Source organism: Carcharodon carcharias, chromosome 16 (assembly GCF_017639515.1).
Source record: "Carcharodon carcharias isolate sCarCar2 chromosome 16, sCarCar2.pri, whole genome shotgun sequence".
In the NCBI taxonomy this organism is placed as follows: Eukaryota; Metazoa; Chordata; class Chondrichthyes; order Lamniformes; family Lamnidae; genus Carcharodon; species Carcharodon carcharias.
The window spans coordinates 54,829,359-54,853,900 of NC_054482.1; the positions used below are offsets into that span (position 1 = coordinate 54,829,359).

Sequence of the window (24,542 nt, forward strand, 5' to 3'; positions counted from 1 at the left end):
ACTGTAAAAAAATAATAAACTACCACACAATGTACCAGTGGTGGTACAGATAAAGGTCTCAGAGATGATCCCTAGTCAGAATTAAGTTAGTTGATTTAAGCCTGGGTGGTATTGGCAGTGCTACAACAGATCTCCTTTGAACTCCAAAGGGGAATAAGTTAGCTACTCCTGTCTGCTACCTAGTAAAACCTGCTAGAAATAGGCAGGAACAGGCAGTGTTATGATGCTCCCATGGTTAAATATTGTGTCGATATTCATTATGCTCATACGTGAGGTACCATTAGGATGAAATACTGAAGGACTGCAACAGCAGCTATCTCTTGCAGGAAACAAGGGGAGAAATTGTGTTTCAAGATGGGGGCGGGGAATGAACTCTTACCTCTTTTGGTGCACGTCTCCATTTTATTCCTACACTTCCTGTGATCATCACCTCATGTTCTCTCTCTTTTTGTTCCTTCTCAAAGGGCTCATAGCTGGGCATTGCCCGTTCATTTTCTGCTGAGATCAACAGGCTTGTTGGTTTGTATATTTCTGCCCCAAAATTCTTCGTCAAAGACTCGAGGGTAGCCAGGTACTTGACCTTGAGGTCATGAGGAGACACATTGCTATCGCAAACTGTCCTATCGTTGAACTCTTTCAGGAAATTTTTGAAGACATTATTGATTCGACACCTGGTCAGGATGTTTCGCTGTTTGATGCTTCGGTTCAATGTTTCAGGAATGTAATGCTTATAACTGAAAGAAAGCAAGGAAAATTGTATTTTCCAATAACATGTTACCTGTCCTTTATTTATTTTATTTTTGCACTATGGAACACCACAATTAGCATTGCCCTGCGTTTTTAAAATTGATTTTAGATAACATTTCTGATATTTTACACAAAGGATGTGATATCTTAGTTATTCTTTTCCAAATTAACTCAACATCTAATGGGATATGGTGCCATTGCCTAATACTCAAAGAGGCTAATACTACAGAACCACAGTTCATGAGATTTGGCGTTGCAGACATTCTAAGGTCCTGTGTTGCAGCTCAACATTCAACCTCTGAACGTTTCCTGGCTGCTAGTGAAACTGCCTTCACAAGAGTAGATTGTGGCCAAATAGCCCACTTTGCATACGCAAGAATAGCATCAACTTGTGTGAAAGGCGTGCTGGAAGCCTGAAATGGGGTAAATAATTACTTTCCATCCCAGGTGTGTAGTTTTGGTCTCCACATTTAAGGGTATACTTGCATTGGAGGCAGTTCAGCAAAGGTTCAGTAAATTGGTCCCTGGAATGAGAGGGTCATCCTATGTTTAGAAGTTGAGTAAAATGGGCTATACTTTTTTAATTCATTTTGGGATGTGGGTGTCGCTGGCTAGGGCAGCATTTATTGCCCATATCTAATTGCCCTTGAGAAGGTGGTCTTGAGCTGTCTTCTTGAACTGCTACAGTCCCTATTGTGTAGGTGCACCCACAATGCACAACCCACAACAGGTTAAGTGACTCTCTGGAGTTTAGGAGAATAAGAGGTGATCTTAATTGAAACATACAAGACTCTGAAGGGGCTTGATAGGGAAGACACTGAGAGATTATTATGGCTACTGGGGAATCTAAAATACAGGAATACAGTCTCAGGATGAGGGACTGATCATTTAGGACAAGGTGATGAGAAATTTCCTCACTGAGGGAGCTGTGAACCTTTGAAAATCTCCACCACAGGGGTTTGTGGATGCTCCATCATTAAATATATTTGAGGCTGTGATAGACAGATTTTTGGTGTCTCAGGGAATCAAGGGAAACGGGGAGTAGGCAGGAAAGTGGAGTTGAAGCTGAGGATCAGCCACATTGTGGAGCAGGCTGGACAGTTTTTATGGTCTCCTCTGTTCTCGTGTTCTCTCTTTCTTTCTCCCCCAGCTGATCACAATCTCTCTTTCTCTCTCCTTCTCTAGCTCTCTCCCCCCTGCACTGATTGCAGTTTCTCTTTTTCTCTCTCAGCCCTGCCGATCACGGTCTCTCACTCCATCCCCACCACGGATGATGGTCTCTGTCTCTCTCCCCCAGCTGATCAGTCTCACTCTCTCTCTCCCAGCTGATTACAGTCTCTCTCCCCCTGCACTGATCTTAGTCTCTCTCTCTTCCCCCAGCTGATCACAGTCTCTCTCTGTCTCCCAGCTGATAACAGTCTCTCTTTCCCAGTGATCAGTCTCTCTCTCTGTCTCCAGCTGATCAGTCTCTCTCTCTCCCCCAGCTGATCACAGTCTCTCTCTCTCTCCCGCACTGATCAGTCTCTCTCTCTCCCAGCTGATCAGTCTCTCTCTCTCTCCTGCACTGATCAGTCTCTCTCTCTCTCTCCCAGCTGATCAGTCCCTCTCTCCCTCTCCCCCAGCTGATCACAGTCCCTCTCTCTCTCTCTCTCCCCCAGCTGATCTCTCTTTCTCTCTCTCTCTCCCCCAGCTGATCTCTCTTTCTCTCTCTCACTCTCCCAGATGATCAGTCTCTCTCTCTCTCCCAGCTGATCACAGTCTCTCCCCCTGCCTCCACCCCCACACTGATCTTATTCTCTCTCTCCCCCAGCTGATCACAGTCTCTCTTTCTCTCCCTTTCTCTAGCTCTCTCCCCCCTGCACTGATTGCAGTCTCTCCTTTTCTCTCTCACCCCTGTCGATCACGGTCTCTCACTCTATCCCCACCAGGGATGACGGTCTCTGTCTCTCTCCCCCAACTGATCAGTCTCTCTCTCTCTCCCAGCTGATCACAGTCTCTCTCTCTCTCTCCCAGCTGATCACAGTCTCTCTCTCTCTCTTCCAGCTGATCACTCTCTCTCCCCCAGCTGATCACTCTCTCTCCCCCAGCTGATCACTCTCTCTCCCCCAGCTGATCAGTCTCTCTCTCTCTCCCGCACTGATCAGTCTCTCTCTCTGTCTCCCAGCTGATCAGTCTCTCTCTCTCTCCCAGCTGATCAGTCTCTTTCTCCCAGCTGATCAGTCTCTCTCTCTCTCTCTCCCAGCTGATCAGTCTCTCTCTCTCTCTCCCAGCTGATCAGTCCCTCTCTCCCTCTCCCCCAGCTGATCACAGTCCCTCTCTCTCTCTCTCCCCCAGCTGATCTCTTTCTCTCTCTCTCTCCCCCAGCTGATCTCTCTTTCTCTCTCTCTCTCACTCTCCCAGATGATCAGTCTCTCTCTCTCTCCCAGCTGATCACAGTCTCTCCCCCTGCCTCCACCCCCACACTGATCTTATTCTCTCTCTCCCCCAGCTGATCACAGTCTCTCTTTCTCTCCCTTTCTCTAGCTCTCTCTCCCCCCTGCACTGATTGCAGTCTCTCCTTTTCTCTCTCACCCCTGTCGATCACGGTCTCTCACTCTATCCCCACCAGGGATGACGGTCTCTGTCTCTCTCCCCCAACTGATCAGTCTCTCTCTCTCTGCCAGCTGATCAGTCTCTCTCTCTCTCTCCCAGCTGATCAGTCTCTCTCTCTCTCTTCCAGCTGATCACTCTCTCTCCCCCAGCTGATCACTCTCTCTCCCCCAGCTGATCACACTCTCTCTCTACCCAGCTGATCACACTCTCTCTCTACCCAGCTGATCACACTCTCTCTCTACCCAGCTGATCACACTCTCTCTCTACCCAGCTGATCACACTCTCTCTCTACCCAGCTGATCACACTCTCTCTCTACCCAGCTGATCACACTCTCTCTCTACCCAGCTGATCACACTCTCTCTCTACCCAGCTGATCACACTCTCTCTCTACCCAGCTGATCACACTCTCTCTCTACCCAGCTGATCACACTCTCTCTCTACCCAGCTGATCACACTCTCTCTCTACCCAGCTGATCAGTCGCTCTCTCTCCCAGCTGATCACAGTCTCTCTCTCTCCCAGCTGATCACAGTCTCTCTCTCTCCCAGCTGATCACAGTCTCTCTCTCTCCCAGCTGATCAGTCTCTCTCTCTTCCAGCTGATCAGTCTCTCTCTCTTCCAGCTGATCAGTCTCTCTCTCTTCCAGCTGATCAGTCTCTCTCTCTCCCCAGCTGATCAGTCTCTCTCTCTCCCCAGCTGATCAGTCTCTCTCTCCCCAGCTGATCAGTCTCTCTCTCCCCAGCTGATCAGTCTCTCTCCCCAGCAGATCATAATCTCTCTCTCTCTCCCAGCTGATCAGTCTCACTCTCTCTCTCCCAGCTGATTAGTCTCTCTCTCCCCAGCTGATCACAGTCTCTCTCTCTCCCCAGTTGATCATAATCTCTCCCTCTCTCCCAGTTGATCAGTCTCTCTCTCCCAGCTGATCAGTCTCTCTCTCCCAGCTGATCAGTCTCTCTCTCTCCCCAGCTGATCACAGTCTCTCTCCCCCCCAGCTGATCACAGTCTCTCTCTCTCCCCACTGATCACAGTCTCTCTCTCTCCCCCTACTGATCGCAGTCTCTCTCTCTCTCCCCCCTCACTGATCACAGTCTCTCTCTCTCTCTCCCCCCCACTGATCGCAGTCCCTCTCTCTCCCCACTGATCACAGTCTCTCTCTCTCCCCCTACTGATCGCAGTCTCTCTCTCTCTCCCCCCTCACTGATCACAGTCTCTCTCTCTCTCTCCCCCCCACTGATCGCAGTCCCTCTCTCTCCCCACTGATCACAGTTTCTCTCTCCCCCGACTGATCAGTCTCTCTCTCTCTCTTCCCCCCCCCCCACTGATTGCAGTCTCTCTCTCTCTTCCCCCCCCTCCGACTGATTATAGTCTCTCTCTCTCTCTCATTCTCCACTCCCCACCCCATCAATCATAGTCTCTCCCTTTCCCAAACCCCACCAACTGAGGTCTCTACTTCCCTGCTGATAACTGGCCTCCCCTCACTCTATTTGGTAACTTTTCTCTCCTGTTTGCCAGTGCCTATTCCCAGTTGCGGCTTTCTATTTGGCCAGCTGCTGGAACAAAACATCATAATGTAGTCTTGCTGTTACTTCTGGCAGAATCTCCACATCTCTGGCCTTGACTGGTTCTTCACCCATTTTCTTGGCGATGCAGGAGGTAAGGAATAACAGAGCGGTTGAATTGGAGTGGCTCTATTTCCCATTGCATTCCCTCATTCTGATATTTTTAATATCCTGGTACTGATGATGCAGCCTTTAATGAATGGAAATGTCCTATGACATACATAAGACCCTGATGTTATTTGTTCCCTTGCAGAATGGGGCAGCCACTTTGACTGTGCCAAGTGATGAACCTGTCAGGAAATCAACTTTTCTTAGTGGAGTCCGGGGAGGAAGCAGGACTTGATCCTTCCTTGCCAAGCAGCTGATCATCATTCAACTGAGAAAACCTTGACACAAAAATGTAACAAAACATGCCAACGGTAAAGTATGGTTTTGTAGACAGGAACTGTGTACAGACATTGTTCCAAACCAGGAAACACAACTTAATAATTAGGAAGTTAATGCCAGATGGGAGTCAGATAAAATTTCATCACTCAGAGTTGAGGGCTAAATAAGCAGAAAGGACCATTGCAGCAGACAGTATAAATGGATTCAAGTGATAACTAAATATATTTCTGAAGAGGGGAAGGATTGGAACATTTGGTGAGACAATGGAGAGGGGATGTTCGGATGAGGGTCTTGTTTAGCCCAATGACCAATTCAAGCCTTTATAATTTACAATAATTTGGTGGTGAACAAGAAAGGTTTTCTGAAAGCTACTATGTAAAAAATTATATTCCAAAGTAACATCCCTACCCCCTTTTCTGACAGTTCTTCACGATCTTACCTCATTTCCTTGGAAATCTCTTGCAGTGGGATTTTCCGGTGAAGAGCCTGATGGGTCATGGCCAGTACAGCCATTCCCAGACACTCATTCTCTATTTCATGAAATTCATAATCATTCTTAGGATCTCGAACAGGTGCTAGACCTTTGATCAAATCATATTGTCCCTAGAAGAAAAATTCAGATCAATTACAAATTAGACTGAAGTTCCTCGAGGCTTTGAACTTGCTGAATTTGATCAACCCCAATTTCAAAAACTTTTCTTTTAAAATTCTACCTGAGCAAACAGGTATTCCAGGGAATTTGCATCCAAAAGAGGAGTTCCGTTTTCAGTACTTTTGGGATCATAGCCATTTTTCTGCTTTCTTATAGGAGAGTGTCTCCAGATAGGTTGCTCATTTTCATTGGATCCGTGCCAGTTTCCAAAGAAGAACCTGAAGAAACAGGGTATTGTTGGTACTGGAACTCAGTCAATGTGGTAACAATGGCAGAGAGTAATGGATACTGTAGATGTACAACTAGACAGGCATTAGTGGCACAAAGCATTTGATTTCCGGTCTGCTATGTTATGGGTGGTTTAGCACTCTATTTTATTGTCACAGTCTCCACAAATTCTCAGTTGTGGCTGTGACATCAATAGGAAGACATCAAACAGAATCCAGGCACTTGCCTACAAGATTTTCTTGTTTTAAAGTAACACTAGTAACCTAACAGCAGGCTCAATTCCACAGCATGCCGTGTATTTACCAATCGAGGCATTGGCCAGCTGAGACATTTTTCAGTAGACTGATTTCATCATTACAGGAGGTTTAAGAATGAAACAGTGACTCAAAAGATGTCAAAGTACTATGAACAGCTGACTCATACTGAGTAAGCATGCTGACCACCTTTCATTAACTCATATAAGTAACAATTCTACACAGTGAGTGTTTGAAAGCTATTTGAACATTTTTCTTTCTTTATTCTTTCATGGGATGTGGACGTCACTGACAAGTCCAGCATTTGTTGCCCATCCCTAACTGCCCTTGAACTGAGTGGCTTGCTAGGCCATTTCAGAGGGCAATTACAAGTCAACCACATTGCTGTGGGTCTGGAGTCACATGTAGGCCAGACCAGGTAAGGACGGCAGATTTTCTTCCCTGGGCGACAAGAGCAAACTGATGGGTTTTTACAACAATCGATAATAGTTTCATGGTCACCGTTACTGAGACTAGCTTTCAATTCCAGATTTTTATTCCACCAGCTGCCATGGTAAAGACAGGACTTCATCTCCACAAGGACTGTGTGGTGGTCACTCCTACCAATACTCTCAAGGACAGATGCTTCTGTGACAGGTCGGTTGGTGACGATGAGATCAAGTATGTTTTTCCCTCTTGTTGGTTCCCTCACCACCTGCTGAAGATCCAGTCTAGCAGCTATGTCCTCTAAGATTCAGCCAGCACAGTGAATGGTGGTGCTACCAGGCCACTCTTGGTGACGGACATGAAGTACCCCACCCAGGAGTACATTCTGTGCCCTTGCCACCCTCAGTGCTTCTTCCAATTGATGTCCAACATGGAGGAGCACTGATTATCAGCTGAGGGGTGATGGTGATCAGTGGTAATCAGCAGGAGGCTTCTCTGCCATGTTTGACCTGATGCCTTGACTCCATGGGGCCCAGGGTCGATGATGAGCTCTCCCAGGGTAACTCCCTCCTGACTGTATACCACTATGCCACAGGGCAGGACATACCCAGGGATGGTGATGGTGGTGTCTGGAACATTGGCTGTAAGGTATGATTCTGCAAGTACAACTAGGCAGGTTGTACAATAGCTGGGTCACCTGTCTCACCTGCCATGAGCACTTTCCACCAGGCCTCCATGAATAACTATCAGAAGAGCAGGAACCCAGCCAGATAAACATGTCCAGAAAGATCTACATCAATCGTAGCCTGTCTACAGCTATCCTGTCTGAGATCAGTCAAGTCTGGGGATTGAACTTGGGGCTTTCCTTACTGGTCAGTGCACCTACCTACAGAACCATCAAGAATAGCTACCAAATTCTATTATATTTAATCAAACATAGCCAGATATTGGAAGGATTATCAATACTTATGTACTTTAACAAGAAACCCGTGCAAGGCTGATTCAAGAGCAAATATCTCAAGTCTGGGTCTTCCTGATAAGCAGACGCAGTCTCAAATGTTTGCGTCAAAATGGTATTTACATAGTCCATGCCAAAAAGCACCACACACTGCTCGCTTCTATAAATAGCTATTCCAAATCAGCCAAACAAAAACAACCATCAAAATAAAAAGGACAAGAAGAAATGCAGAGCCAGACAATCAACATCTGTAAAGTGAAAAAAAAATAGGTTTTGGTGTGTATCCTTCATGTTTTCATGAAAACAGATAAGTTCTGATATTTGTTCTTTGCAACTACAGACTGAGCTGCTGCACCATTTCCAACTTGTTCCATTTGTACATTAAAAATAAACCAACTGATCTGTGTCAATAACAGTTCCCTGACTCAAAGGGAATGAACAGACCAATGAAGCTTGAAATTGTTGATAAAACCAGCAACAAATTACATTCCACCTGAAGCTTGATGCCGAAACTTTAAGTTGTGTAACTCAGCATCCATTGTCTTTCCTGCTAACCCCACCATACTCTGCTGAGATCTTCACTATGTAGAGACAACAAAAAATATAGGAGCCTCTTTGTGTGGCAGAATCATAGCCAGGATCATCCTATACTTCTAACTATCGCTTTCAAACAACTTTGGTGGAGGCCTGGGAGCAGCTTGTTCACCTTCATGCATGCATACATGCAGCCTGATGCAAATGGGATGGAGCAGCGAAAATATACTCTCCACGAAATTTGAAATATATTACAATATATAAAAGTTAATATATTGGTAAAGCTAAAGTAACAAAATGTAAGCTTGCTGTACTTTAAAAAAAGGATGCAAAATGCATGTACATTACTCAAATGCAAATATCCATATTGTATACCCAGCCTATTCTGATGTCCCTGCATTTCATGAGTTATAGCATTTGTTTGTCTTGGGCCACAACATATCCAAACCCCTAACCATAAACCACTGCTCAGAACATGAACTGCAAAGGTTCCCTGTTCATATTGCAGGCTGGAGTTTTGTCTGAGTTTGTTCAGAATACCCATTTTCTTTTTATCTAGTTGGCTATTTAGAGAATGGCAGCATCAGGTGAATGCGCAGAAGCAAGTTTCTTTTCCTCAAGGATTTAAGAGATTATGCAAATATTTGGATGATTTCTAGTCACTTACAGACACACACACTCTTGCATATACAGGAACAAAATTAGGCAGTTCCCACTTAAATGATAGTCAGGATATTAACAGGACTGAGGTACATAGGTAGGGAGTGGGGAGTTATCGGATGGGAAACCCAGAAGTCTGACTTTCCTCACATGGAGTTTCCACAGCATGTGTCTTTTGTCCTTGACTGATTCCCTTCCCAGAAATCAGCCTGAGTGACAGACTTGGCTACCAGTTGGGCGAGAATGATTCAGGAACAGGCCGTAGCAACAGGTAAGTCTGATCCATGGGCCTGGGGAGCAGGGGAGGGAGTGGGGAGTGGTCTTAGCCTTGATTCTTGGGGTAGGAGTGGGTAGGAACATAAGAGTTAAGAATAAGAGTAGGCCATTCAATCTTCGAGCCTGGTCTACCATTTGATAAGATCATGGCTGATCTGATTGTGGTCTCAACTTCACTTCCCTGTTCATCACCCAGAAAAAGAGTAGGGTCAGGGTGGGTGCCTGGTCCCTGATCCAAGGGTGGGGGAGCTCCAAATCATGACTCATAGGTCTTTGCATGGAGCAAGGAGCTTGTCCTTGCTTCCCTTCAGCTGCTGAGCTTCACAGGGCATGGGGAATGTGGCTGGTCACTGTTTTCATGCAAGTAAAATCAGAGGTTGACAGCTTCATTAAAATGTTACTTTATATTAATAAAGCTACTTCCTAGACCAGATTGGTGTCTGTCCATGTCCCACCTCCGTTCAATCTGGAAGTGGACAGTTGGGAGTGGGTTTCACATTTTTAAAATTTTACTTCAACACCAACCCACTTGTTAAAATTCATCTCAATATCCTCTCTCATACATTTCGCTTTTCCTGAACTTTGAGATGAAGCAGCAGACCTCTGGAATTCAGGTGGATATTTTTCACGTGAGTTTAAATGGTGGCTGAGATCTGATAAACCACTGTAGATTCAGGATCAAATCCAAGCCTTTCTTGGCGTGTGTAGTTCAGTTCCACTGTGGGCAATGAATTTACTCACTGAACATCACAGGAATCAGAGATGGATTTTTTTTATGCTTTTCTAGAAAAGGTTACTAAAATGCTAACGCTCTGCCGTGAAAAAACATCAAAATTTTCCAGGGGCTATTTAGTGACCAGATAACACTGAGCAAGTATAAAAAGCTAATAATGGAACCACACTCTGAAAAGATGTGTATCAAAGAATAAATTTGTTATTAGCAGTTTGAAACTATTCAGTATTCAGATTTTAGAGAAGGGTTACATTAAGCTGTGAATTCTCACTTTTATAATTAAATCCAGTGGATTATTATTCACAATAAGACAACAGATGCATTGTTTCAAATGGGCAGCAAAATCATATCAGAATCTACCCCTAAATTGCAACATTTAAAAGCCTCGAGATCTAATTACTCAAAGTTAATTTGAAGCAATAGATATATTTTCTATACTCTATACTACCCTAAATACTTCTAAAAGATCATCTTTTCAACAACTCTTTACCAAGCTGAAATGATCAAGCATAGCCAGTCTTTGCACACATCGCAGACCCTTGACATTAAGGATCAGTTTTATCCTTTGTGAATTGCCTCCAGCACTTGATTGTCTCCTTGTATCCCTGGGCAGCACATTATGACAGTGGTGGTGGGGTGGGGGCAGTGGAGAGAAAGATGCCCCACCACCCCGACCTTGGAAGCAAAGTCGGCGTGAGGCCAACCTGCTTCAGCCAACCTGCCCCGCAGCTATAATGCACTGCAGGCGAGCAAAATAGGGTAGTGTGGGACTTCCACCCCTTGCTGGGGAGGAAGTCCCACCCTCGGGGGGCTACCAGCCAATCCGATTGACCAGCAGCTCCAGCAGTCCTGGCAGCGCCAAGAGCATGTTAGTGGGCACTGCCAGGACTGCCCCTGAAGCAACAAGAAGGTGGCACATGGGTCCCAGAGCCAGGTAAGTCTGGGGTCTTGGGCAGGGAGGGTTTGGTTGGTTTAGGAAGTGGGGCGCGGGATTGGTGTGTTTTATAGAGCAAGTGGATAGAAAGAAAGGGAGCTGCTGCCCAATGCACAAAGGGCTCCTACCTGAAGATAAAGCCCTCCTTCTTTGCTGCCGTTTGAAAAGGTTTTATAAAAAGCAGCCTGCCCACTCCTGCCCGTCTGACCATGTCAGCCATTTTATGGTGTGGGCAGCATATTAGCGGGGTCAACTGGCTTGATAATAAGCTCAGTTGACTTCCAATTATTTATTTAAATAGGACAGGCAGGCTGCCGATTTCGGCGCCTGCCTACCACCCGCATTATTGGGGTGAGCTCTGGGGTGGGTGGAAAGGTGGTGGGGTGGGCACCTGCCCTATTTTACGCCCAGTGAGGGCACAAAATGCAGCCTCCCGTTTCTCGATGATTGGAACTAGACACAGTACTCAAAGTGCTGTGACCTGAGCAGATTACATCATCACTGACTGATTTCTCCAAAAAGCCTTCAGGACTAATGCAATATCAGGAAATGTAAAAAAATATATTCTAATGTATGTATTTTAGAAGATTACTATTGTACAATTCTAAATGCTGTTTATGTCATCACAAAATGATTTGCATTCTTTTATTTTAGCTACATCAGACTTTTGCGTCTGACAGATGAGTATCTCTCATCCTCAGACTCCAAACTCTCTTTCTTCCATTACAGCCCATGTTTTTTTCTTTATTTGTCATATTATTATTGTTTCTGCACCTTTGAGTTTTGTTCTCTACCAAACACACCATATGAGGAACAAGCCAGAAGTGTAAAGGACAATAATCACAGCAATGCCATACAAATTAGGTGGAAAAGAAGGTTAAGTGTGTCAGTGGGAATATCCAGCAGGATACAGGTCTTGTCTTCTTGGGTCTTAAGGAGTATCCTTTATTGTTTGGAATAGAAAGTCCCATTGCACAATGCCTTGTTATTCTGCCTGATAAATCTCAGGGGAAAAACGTTTGCTCTTACCTGCAGCAGAGTTTTTAGACGTTTTATTCATTTGGCTTAAAAATTCATACATATGGAAACACTGAAGGCATCATACCTAGACTTGATTGACCCCACTAATAGTCGAGGTTACTTTTTTCTGGCAAATGAAACAATTTTCTGCCCACTTTAATAGTAGTACAGACCAAACAAACCAGCTGAACATCGACCAAAACTGAAATGTTTGTCTGAAACTTCAACTTCCTAATGGTTTTCTAAAAGCAGAATTTACCAAATGGAAGATTCCTCTTTTTGCCTTTATGAGGTTTTGGGGAAGCCATTAGCCGTTGCAAATCTCAAGTGTTTGTAAGCTATTTACTTGCAGATCTCATTTTGGAGATCATTGGAGATCACTGTACTTTGTCAGCACCTGATGTTGTTAACAGAGGAGTTCAGAAAAATGCCTATTCCTCAGGTGCTATTAACTTAAAAAGTTTTAAGAAACAAAATGTGGCAATGTGGCACAGCTGGGAGAAACCAGTAAGGGAATAGAGAGAGTTTTCATTTATATTCCGCCTCACCACATCCTCAAATGCACCCGACGTTATAGATCCAATTATTTACTTTTTAAGCTCAGGCACTTTTGTTTCATAGAGAAATGTGATTCATTTTTTTAAATGGCAAGATACTGCAAAATGTAAATGACAGAAATGACTGATTAATTAGCAATTGGTGTTGTTTGAGGAAGGAATGTTGACTAGAATGAATTCCCAACTCCTCTTCAATTAATGCCAAGGAATCTTTTATGTTGACATGAAAAGGCAAACAAGGCCCAACAACACTAACCAAAATGAGATCTGCAAGTATATAGTTTGCAAACACAAGATTTGCAACAGCTAATGGCTTCTCCCAAACCTCAGTCCTTTTACCTCCTAAGAAAAAGATATGCTGCTAATCCTTAGGAGGGAGGACAGAGGGGAAGTCAGAAATGGGAAAGGAAGAAAATATGGGCCAGGTGTGGATTGAAAGTAAACTTCAGCCTATCTTTCTTCTCATCTTATATTGCCCCCATTAAGTGTTAACAAACCATATAATGAAACCCTCATATCCCTATTACTGCTGAAAGTTGTAAGTGAACTCTACTTATCAGAACACCATTGTAATCTTTCATTTTCCCCTTCTGTGGGAGCGCCAGAGGAAATTAGCAGATATTTTCATGACAGAGGTCCTGAAGGTATAGATGCTTAGGCTCCTACAAGGGGGGACTGGGATACTAGATTGGAGAGGACTGTACACTGCACAATGGTTCACCTCACCTCCGTTTAGCAGAGGAGAGTGACAAATGGGAAATAAGCAAACAGTAGGCAAAGTAGCATCTGTGAAAGATAGGAACGTAGGGTTAACATTTCTGGTAATATAACCCTTCATTAGGGATTCTAATGTTGGGTTAAAGACCTTTCATCCATCCTTTCATCCCAGTTGCTAGCTACCATGCTTCCAGCATTTTCTATTTTCATTTCAGATTTGTAGTAACTGAAATTTTTTTTGTTTTAGAAAAAAAATAGCAGGCAGTCAATCACCCCTAGGCTGCCCTCAAGGGCCACTAGAAATCCAAGCACCCAATCTGGATAAAAAAAAACTGGCTAAAGAACAAGTCATGGTAAATGGTTGTTTTTCAGGCTGATAGACAATGGTGTTCCTCAAGGATCATTGATGGAATCACTCTTATGGCTTAGAAACTGGAATACAGAGAAAATTTCAAAATTTGCCAATGATACCAAACTTGAGGTGTGAGAAACAATGAGGATGATACCAATTGACTGCAACAGGACAGTGATCAGCTAGCAGATTAACAGATGGAATTTAAAACAGAGAAGTGTGAGATGATGCATTTTAACAGAAGGGATGGGGAGAGGCCACACAGACTGACTGGATTTCTCTACAGTGCTGGTACAGACTTGATGGGCCAAAAGGCCTCCTTCAGTACTTCAATGACTCGATGAACCCATTCTCGACGACAATATTGGTTCTGAAGGGGAGGAATTTAAGATGACATTGATATGACATAAAATCGCCATAACTTGTTTCCTCCAATCATCAGGCTCTATCACAGCTCTTGGAAATTTACACACAATACTGTAACTGGGAGTTTTAAGATGTCTGTACCTAGGACTTCCAACATATGTTCATTTAGTTTGTAAAAAAAAATCTTTGTGAGTAGGAGTCCCGACTGGGACAAGACATTTTGTTCACTAGCCAGCTGGAATACACCAGATGAGCAGAATTTAATACCCTCCCCAAAGGCGAGTTTGGACGTGGAGGGGGTGCACTTAATTGGGCAGAGGGGTGCCAGGTGGTGACTCCCAATCAAATCTAGGCGGGAAGGCTCTTGGACAGCCTTCTGGCCCAGACACCATTGATACTCACTTAAGGGCTTCATCCAGCCATCTTTGGTATTCAACCAGTGGAGGGCAGGGCAATCGCCATGTGGGAAGCCCGAAAAGCAAATTCTGAGATATTTGCTTGCGTGCTCCCAGGGATGAACCTTGCACCAGGAAGTGGGGAGGGGTGGGGAGCTGAAAGCCAACCCTTCTGCCCTTTCTTCACACGCTCCCTGCACCCCAGCAATCCCCTCCCAACAACCCCTTTCCCACCTCCACACACCTTGGCTCCTTTGCTGATCCTGGACCTCTGCTGGGTGCATTGCCAGCAGCTACTATGCGCTGATGGCCATAAGGAGCTGCCAGCCACTGACTGGTGCAGGGGGTAACATATTAGCATGGTCAGAGGATTGGTTAGCTAAGAGGAAACAGAGAGAAGGCATGAATGGGTCATTTTCAGGTTGCCAAGATATAATGGGTGGAGTGCCATAGAATCAGTGCTGGGGCCTCAATCATTTACAAATTATATCAATGATTTAGATGAAGGCACCAAATGTATGGTTGCTAAATTTGCTAACGACAAAAAGCTGGTAGAAAAGTTAGTTGCGGAGGAGGACAAAGAGTCTGCAAAAGGATATAAATAGGTTAAGTGAATGCACAAAACTTTGGCAGATGGAGTGTAATGTGGGAAAATGTGAACTTATCCACTTTGGCAGGGAGGCTAGAAAAGCAGCATTTTATTTAAAAGGAGAGATCTGAGTGTCCTGGTACATGAATCAGGAAATGATGCCCACTTAAGGGCAGGTACAGCAAGTGATTAGAAAGTCAAATGGAATGTTTCCGTTTAATGCAAGGGGAATGGAATATAAAAGTAGGGAATTGTTGCTACAGTTCTACACGACATTGGTGAGACCACATCTAGAGTACTGTATACAGTGTTGGTTTCCTTATTTAAGGAAGGACATAATTGCATAAGAACCAGCTCAGAGAAGGTTCACTCAGCTCAGCTCACTCAGGGGGAGGGGTTATCTTATGAGGAAAGGTTGGACAAGGTTGGGCCTGTACGTGCTGGAGTTAGAAGACTGAGAGATGATCTTATTGAAAGATATAAGATCCTGAGGGGACTTGACAGAGTGGATATTTCCCCTGGTGGGAGAGACTTGATTTAGGGGGCACAGTTTAAAAATAAGGAGTCTCCCATTTTTGATGGAGATGAGAATTTTTTTCTCTCAGAGGGTCATGAGCCTGTGGAACTCTCTTCCACAGTGAATGGTGGAGACAGGGTCATTGAGTATTTTTAAGGCAGATGTAGATAGACTTCTGACCAACAAGGGAGTCAAAGGTTAAGGGGGGTTGTGGGCAGGAAAATGGAGTTGAAGCCATAATCAGATCAGCCGTGATCATATTGAATGGCAGACCAGGCTCAAAGGGCCAAATGGCCTACTCTGTTCATAATTCATATGTTTGTGTATGTATGTAGCCCTAGGGCCCTTGATCCTGGGCAAGGCCCACTGCTGGCCATTTAAAGGCAGGCCTTGCCCATAGGAGGCGACACGGAGCTCTCGCTGCCTCATCAATGGACAAGCCCCCCCAATGCCTGGATTAAATTCCACCCCATTTTAAACTTTGCAATAACCTGGTCTGGCTTTGAGAGCTTCTCATGACTGAACTGCCAGCCAACACTCAACGTCTAGGTTTCATCTGAAAAATGGTCACTTTACAGAATAGAGTAAAATTACAAAAAATAAAATTAGCACTTCCCCACCTGAAAATTTAATGGATGAAATATCCTCTGGTGTTTTGTACATGTTACAGTGTCACAAGAAAGAATATTTAAATCCTACCTCATTCGATAATGTAACTTCAGGGATGTTTGCTCATCAACTTTGAAGATGTGATTGGGTGAAAACCAGAGTTTTTTATTTGGGTCATACAGAGTAAAGAGATTCTGGCATAATGGAGAAATACCTGATAAAAGAAAAAGTCAAAACGTCACCTCAAATACAGAATTAAATTAGACACACAATGAGATGTAACAAAAGGTCAGTCAGCCCATTAAGCCTTCAACAGACCATTCACCAATTCTTCCAAACCCAATCATAACCAGTTTTGTTGCTCTTTCATCGAGGCTTCTTTATTAGCACCTTCCAAAATTGCAACCTTCATCATCTAGAAAGTCTTATCTTTTTTTTTTCACTTACCCAGTTAGGTGGGGAGGCATGCTCCAAGGGGCTCTCACTTCTGGATGGAAGTGCATGGGTGCAGATACATTCTTGACTGACAAGGACGTCAAAGAGTATAGGGGTAGACAGGAAAGTAGAGACCACAATCAGATCAGCCACGATCTTATCAAATGATGGATAGTAGGCTCAAGGGGCTGAATGGCCTACTCCTGCTCCTCATTTGTATGTTGCTATGTCTGTATGTTCAAAGGCATTAAGTGCATGGGAACTGCACAGCCAAGTCACACACCATCCTGGCCCTGCCATTTATTGCTATCTCTTTAATTTCTTTAACCCCCTGAAACTTTCTGCTCAACAGCATTATGGAAATATCTTTGCTGTGTTGATTGAAGTGATTCAAGAAGGTGGCTCATCACCACTTTCTCAAGGGCAGCTTGGGATGGGCAATAAATGTTGGCCTTGCCAGCAACATCCAAATCCCAATAACCAAGTTTTAAAATATTTTATTATTGTACTTGATACTCTGAACTTTTACTTTTCTCTCTTGTTTCTCCTACACTTTTTAAGTTTTGTAGTGACCAAAACTAAACCATGGCCCTTCAACCCAGTTTCTCAATTTAAAGAATGTTGCTTTCGTTTGTGAAAGCAGCTGAATACTGAGGAGGGAAACTGGGAAAATGGCTGTCTCTCTTCTTTTCTCTCCCACTAGCTTCTACTTAGCACTATTTAATAGTGGTCCTGTTGTAATTGGTAACATTGTGGGCTCAGACTTGTGCCCTCTTGCAACATGGCCCAATATATTAAAACTTAAACCCTGCCCATGCTTTGTAAATTTTTGACATCAAACCCAAGGACTATTCCAACTGAAACTCAGTAGAAAGTGAAACAGTGTCTTCTATAAAATATTAAAAATGGTGAATGGTCTCAAAAATCCAAAGTTATTGCCCAAAGGAAAGAGTTGTCAATATAACACCTCATTACAATTTGGAAACATTAGGGTCTCAACTTTCTATTGAAATGCTGTTGAAGAAGCTTTGGCGAGTTGTAGAAATTCTGTAGATAATAACTATAGTTATGCTTCGCTGATGATGGAGGGGGTGAACCTCCAACCTGCTTTGATAGCCCATGGCATTTATGTGGCTGGTCCAGTTCAGTTTCTCAACTCTTCACATGCAACGTTAAGGGCAATCGACTAGTTTTGAAGATTCTTACAGGTGTAAGACCGAATGTTATGTCATGGGAATAGACACAAATACAAGTCTTCCTCTACTCAGTTTTGAATTTGAACAGTGTGAGGTAGTGTTAAAAATCCATCAGATGGGAAAGAGAATATAGAAGAAATACTGAACTGTGGAATCATGCCAGAATGTTCCTTCACGCTTTCTGGCAGCCAACTGTTGTGGCACTGATGAAAACCTTGGATCACATTACGTGCCCAACCTTTTGCAGAAGATACCAGGATATACCAAGAAGATGCTCAACCACTACAAACAGATCAAGCTGTTCTGAGGGATTGGACTCATGCTTGGTAGCTGATTTTCTGAGAAAAGTGTAGTTTTATGCACATGTCAGTTGAAATATTAAACATAAATGCAGGGAAAAGAATTAAAATCAGTGCTGAAAGAAAGGGATCTTGATGCATCAATCTCTGTAAGTTCATAACCAATGTGGTGAAGCAATAGCCAAAGTGAAGGGAGCATTCACAGGAAAATTCACTGTGTAACACAAACCACAGCATTACAAAATATTGTGTAGGCTTCAGAATACCATGTCCAATTATGGCCTCTTCATGTTGAGAGAGATATTAAGGCTTTGGAAAGGGAGCAGAGGAGGGCCACAAGATAAATTTGCTGTTTAAAATACTTGAGTTGCCCAGATAGGCTCAAAGGGCTGGAACTCCACACACAATGGAGAAGAACAGGTTCAAGGGTGATTTGATCAGGGTTAATAAAACAATGAAAAGACTGTGTTTACGCAGAACAATTATGTGAACTGAGTAAGTTAGAAAATACCAGGGTCATGTTTGTTAAGTTATATGAGGGCAGAACTAGTTTAGACGTTAGGCAGTTCTTCATTTTCCAAAGAATAGTGGACCTTTGGAACAAGCTGCCGGCTTGTGTGCTGTGCGCTGATTTGCTGTATTCTTTCAAGTGAGATTCGTCTCTTGGACTAACTTTGATCACCTAAGGGAGTTGGAGGAGAATTTCAGAATTCTTTGCACCCTGATATTATCCTGTGTTTCTATTCCACTCCCAAGAGTTCACATGGCTGGGGTGGGTGGGCTATGTATGTATTATTATGCATGAAGCTTTATGGTGGACCAACAGGTAACTTCCTGCCTGCCATTTTCATTTGCTCGTATGCTCTTAGGAAAAAAAACTTATTCAAAAAGATATCCACACAAAAAATATATCCATATTCTTACCACATTTCTTGGCAGCTTCAATGCACAGCTCTTCAGCAATATGTTCACCCTCATGGCATTTTATGGATGAGCTAGACACATACATGAACACCTCCAAGCCTTTCTCTGGAATTGTTGCGAGCATTTGCAACATGTTTGATTTTCTTTTTTTCAGGCAAAAGGCCATTGCATGGGTCCACTTACATTTAGATTCTGCAGGAAGATTCAAATTGTTAAAATATTATTTTGCTCAATACACAGAAAGAAAAGTGGAGTAGAGCAGAAATTGGGTGGTGGATGATAACATTTCACCTTTACAACTTACCAGAGGCAATTTTAGCTGACAGGATCTAGTATACCGCTGATTTAAAAGCCTGGCAGATTTTACTCTCCATTCGAAGTCAGTGGAGGGTGATATTGGGTGGGGTGTAAAACCAACATTTCACCCAATTCTGTGGGTTTCCTGCTTTGTGAATTAGGTTAAAATTGCCTTCTAAGTAACAAGTACTTAACGGATGGAAGTCTGTAAGTAATTGCTATAAGCAACTAAGAATTACTGGGCCAGATTTTGGCTACCAAGGGAGGTAGCTTGAGTCGTGAAATTTCTGTAAACAGTACCCCAATACACATAATTTTCACTCCGGGGTGGGGGGGGGGGGGGGGGGGGGGGGTTATGGGATGGAGTCGGGATGCCAACCCCAGAAACGGAGCATAGGCAGTCACAAGGGCCAGGGAGTGCTGAGGTGGGCTGGTCAGAAGGCCCGCCCTGCTTCTCTGGGGCTTTGTCCCAATAGTCTTAGAAGTTATTAGGCCCTCTATCCCTCACAGCCCATCAAACACCCCATCCCAGCATACCCTCATGCCAACCCATGGCCCCACCCACCCATAAGCCCCTCATAACCTCGATGCCAACTCATGCCCATCACCCAACATGGCCCCTCACACCACCCATGCCAATTCAATGCCAACCCATGACCCTCCCACCCACTCCCTGCCCCCTCATACCTTCCATGCCACCTCCATAGCCAATCACCCAGTCTTTGCCACGGGCAGGCCTCAGGAGCCATGTGGAGGTGAAAAAAATAAACTTCTAACTTTCTAATAAAGCTCTCACTCCTACATACTTGAAAAAGTTCCATTCATAAATCCATTCAGAGCTTTTAAATCTCAAGTGGTTAATTTTTTATAAAACAAAAAACATTTCTTTCAATAACCATATGAAAGATAGCTAATTCTTTAATAGACTCTTTAAGATGTCAAACTGAACTCAGAACCCCATGCTGAGATAATTGTTGCTTTCAAAACTCAATCAAGCATTATATAAGACATAATAATAGCCCTTGGGGAAATGCCAACAGAAAATACTATTGAAATTGCATGAACAAATGCTAAAATATTTTCTACCTTACACCCGTCGATCAAAGCTGTCCATCAGAGGGTTTTTAAACTTTCACTGACAGCTGCAGCCTATGTTTTTTAAAGTTCAAAGAGCAGGGATTTTAAAAACTTCAGATTGTGACAGTTATACAGACCTTATCCGCCCTTCAAGAGCCTTTACGTCTACTCCTTCAATTTATGACTCCCACCAGCCAAAATGGGGTCTGTTTCAACTCTCAACAAATTTTAATCGGAGCACCAGATTTGAAACTCATACCTGTGCATATCAGGTCCCGTCCCTTTTCCCCTACCAACAAAATGGTTCTGGCAAGGAATGGAGCGGGACATCCAAATTTGGGTCCTGCCATTTTTGAAGGTCCACAAAGTCTTCCTGACTCCGTGAAAATCCAGCCCATAATGGACAAGCCTGATCCCAGGGTGGAACCCAGCTTGATAGATCTTAACTTTAATTTGTTTGTTTGGATACATGGAGATTAGCTACTGAACGGAGTCACTAGAGTCAGCTAATGAACTCTTAACAAAAGAATAAAACATTTATTGAACAAGATGAACTATATTACAAAACTCCTTCATCCACAACTATACCTTTACAGATATATACAGATTTGTAAGAGAGCACAAGTTAAAGCCATCTTATACTCTAATGTTCACACTAAGTACACAGTCCATGTAAACCAATTGGTGACCTGTGGTCAGACACACCACACTCTGAAATCAAGTGATAGATGCCAGCTCAACCAGATACTATGGAACTCTCCTCAATTCTCCTCAGACTCCTGTCACCATGAGCCAACATGTCTCAATGAACTCCATCTTTCGCATGAGGGTTTCCAGTCTCTAATCTCCAAGAACTCATTTTGGAATCTTCTCCAAACTGAAGCTTTCTCTCACCGACTCAACCGTCAACAATACCACTGCTTCACATGCCCATAGCAAAGGGTTACTGACCTCCAGCCATCTCTTGGGTCCTTGTAGCCTCTTGCAAGCTACTATCTCTTTAAACCTGCTTTCTGTAGCTTTTGTCTCTTTAAATATGAAGCTTGGAGCCTTTCTCTCTGCCCCACACTCTTAACTTCACTTTTCCAGGTTCCTGTCCTTCCTTTGACTAGAAGGTCTGTTTGGGTCTTTCCAATCCCCTGGATTCTGGGGCTTTTTCTTTAGCTTGGAACTTGCTATCTATCCCCTTTACTCCAGTTTCTCTCTGGCAGCTACTTTCAACCAACTTTAGCTTGGAACTGGTTATCTGTCGCTTCTAGGTTGTTTCTGCTTGGCAGCTGTCTTCATAAACCAAACTCAAAACTGCTGTTTCTAGTTTCTTGAGTGTGTCTGTGGGAGGGACCTATCTCTGTGGACCATTGTTGCTGGCAACAGTATAGTTTTTCTACTCTTTTTGTTTAACTTAGCTTGAACATCTGTAAAGCTCTGATTAGAAATGCAGGTACCTTTTAAAGCGAAACTAAAACTCAACTCGACCTTTTCTTAACACACAAATACAGAAATACAAATCAAACTTAAACTTTACAGCTAAAACTCATTCCTAACACCCAAAAATACAAAAATAACTTACTTAAACTATCTCTATTTGCTAACAGTTTCAACAGTTTTATGGCCTTTGTTCTCTATACTGTCGAAGTTCACTGGAAACTTTTTCCTATGCTTTTTCTGCCAATATTGTAAACTATTTGGAAAATGCCACCACTGGGAAAACATTTCTGATGTCCCAGATTTAATTCAAATTTTCTTTCTCTCTCCAAAAGGTCTATGCGTTTCTCATGGTTGAATCTCTCCAACCTCCTCCCATCCCGCTCATCTCCTCTAGTTTCAGTCCTCTCCCTCCTCCTCCACCACTGACAGATCAACAGGAGGGAATTCAGTTACATTCTTGAGCTTTTATGTTAGTTACTTTCCTCACCACCAACGTCTCAGACAAACCCTGTTGGAGAGCCCTTATCTTTGTGAATTTGACAGTTCAACATCTAGGAAATTCTCCTTCACATTCTCAATGTGTAAGGAATTTGTAGCAGGGATCAACAGAAAACTGTCCCCACTGTATTTTGGTTACTGATTAGATCACATGTCTTTGCCTGGACTTTGGAAGACAGTAGACTAAAAACTCCACTAGATTGCAGATGGGATAGTAAACTGACAAATAGATATTTCAAACAGTAAAAATATCTCATTCTATATTTCAAATAGATAAGTAAACAGTGTCTAGATTTACAGAGCAGAAGGACTGCACCTCTACCCCTCCACCCCACTCCCCCAACAATGTTGGCATGGAGCCAACCCCCTCCACGCCAACCCACGCCGCCACCATAACATGCTGGACTTCCTCCCCTAACTGGGAAGTCCCGTCCTCAGGAGCTACCAGCCAATCCGATTGGCCAGCAGCTTCATCAGTCCCAGCAGTGTCAAAAGCGCATTAGTGGGTGCTGCCAGGACTGCAACCAGGAACAAAAAGAAGCCCGATGAATCCTGGAGTTAGGCGAGTCCAGGGTCTTGGGCATGGGAGGGGTTTGGGCAGTTTAGGGACGGGGGGGACGGGAAGATGGGGGAGGTGTGTGTAATGCAGCAGGCGGGTAGGAAAAAATGGGGGTTACTATCTTAGGTGGGGGCGGGCTGCCCCTCGATCTGCAAAGGGCACCCCCTGAATTTAGTAACACCCCTTCCTTCCCACCCTTTGAAAAAGTTCTTAAAAAAAGCCGCCTGCCCACATCCAACTGTTTCATGGCATCAGCAGCACATTATTGGGGTCAACTGGCTTGTTAACAAGCTCAATTGACCCCCCTGATTATTTATTTAAATATGGCGGGTGAGATGGGTGGTAAGATGGTGGGGTGGGCACCCATCCTGTTTTATGTGCCCCACCCCACCGAAAACACGCCTGACGGGGGCAGATAAAATGCAGCCCACAGCCTCTAACTGCACACCAACAAATGGTCAAGCCAGTTGCACAAACTTCAATTCTGGCACAAAGCCCCCAAATACTAACATAATGGGGTGGTTCACCACTAACTATCCAATCAGAATTACTGGTCCCCACCATCTTGTACCCATCCCCATCCTCTATTTCTCTTCAATCGCTTTACACAAAATACCAAATTGGAAGAAAGCAGCCTGAAATATAGGGCTGGATTTCATGGGGGGCATATTGTCCACCACTCCGCCTCCCCACCCTGTTGCAAGAGTCGGCTGGCAGCCAACGCACCTGAAAGATGCCTGCCCCACTCCCCACCAAGCCATGACGTGCTGATGGCAGGCTGGATGAGCAGAGAGTAGGACTTCTCCCCTCGGTGGAAGAAAGTCGTTCCCTCAAGAGTTTCTGGCACCTTTAGCAGATCCAGCAGTGCAGAACTCAGCAGCTGGCAGGACTGGCTCTGCAAGGAGGTCCACAGGGGATGAGGACATGGATCTCAGAGAGGTAAGTCAGGGTATTGGACGGAAAGGAATCAGGGGGCCCAGGAAATGGGGCGCAAGGGGGTGGGTTTTGGAGGCCAGACAGGAAGGAACAAAGGGAGGGGGTTTCATCATTGAGGGGGGGTGGGACTACCCCTGACGCACACCCCCCGAAGGATGTGCCCCCTTTCTTCCCACCTTGAAACAAGTTTCCTTAAAAAAAAAGCCTGTCCACTCCCGCCCTCTTGCCCAGGCCAACCGTTTTACGGCATGGGCAGCATATTATTCTGGTCAATGGGCTTGGTAACAAGCTCAATTGACCATTTATTTATTTAAAAATGGCAGGCTGGCTGCCGATTTTTGCACCTGTCCACCCACTATGTTATGGGGGACAGCTCAAGGGTGGGTGGGTGGGCAGACAGGTGGTGGGCTTTCCACCCCTTGTATTTTACGTGCCCCTCCACTGAAACCATGGCCGGCAGGGAACCACAAAATTCAGCTTTCAAAATTCACCATTGTAAAGATGCATCCAAACAAGGTACAGTGAGCACTAGAGGAGGTGGGATGGCCTTGGAAATCACTGGAGTGGCAGCATGAGTAGGAAAGGAAGGTAACCAGGTATTGTGGTTCCAAAGGTTAGCAATTTTGGGAAGGGTGTCTCTTGGGTCTACCAGCAATCTGTGATGTCATTGGTCTGTGATAGTGGTAAATTGTCAAAATGTTTTACAACTGATGGAGAGGTGGGCTAGGAACCATGGTCTTTACCTTTAAACTCCACCAAACCATTCCACAATTTTCCCTGCATTCGCCAAACTGTTTTCAGGGTCATTTAGGCCAGTTTAAGTGCTAAATGC

General features: G+C 44.2%; 1 protein-coding gene across 4 annotated transcripts in view; it reads right to left on the reverse strand.

The window, feature by feature from the left end:
• Nucleotides 1-24,542, reverse strand: part of jak1 (Janus kinase 1) — a 159,648-nt gene that overhangs the window by 51,039 nt on the left and 84,067 nt on the right. For all 4 annotated transcript variants that reach the window (XM_041207570.1, XM_041207566.1, XM_041207567.1 and 1 more), the window contains 5 exons: nucleotides 18,916-19,107; nucleotides 16,152-16,275; nucleotides 5,998-6,154; nucleotides 5,724-5,887; nucleotides 380-734 (listed from right to left, as the gene is read on the reverse strand). In XM_041207570.1, the coding sequence (XP_041063504.1) occupies nucleotides 380-734; nucleotides 5,724-5,887; nucleotides 5,998-6,154; nucleotides 16,152-16,275; nucleotides 18,916-19,081 (966 nt within the window). In that variant the 5' untranslated portion in view covers nucleotides 19,082-19,107. The remainder of the gene's footprint in view (nucleotides 1-379; nucleotides 735-5,723; nucleotides 5,888-5,997; nucleotides 6,155-16,151; nucleotides 16,276-18,915; nucleotides 19,108-24,542) is intronic.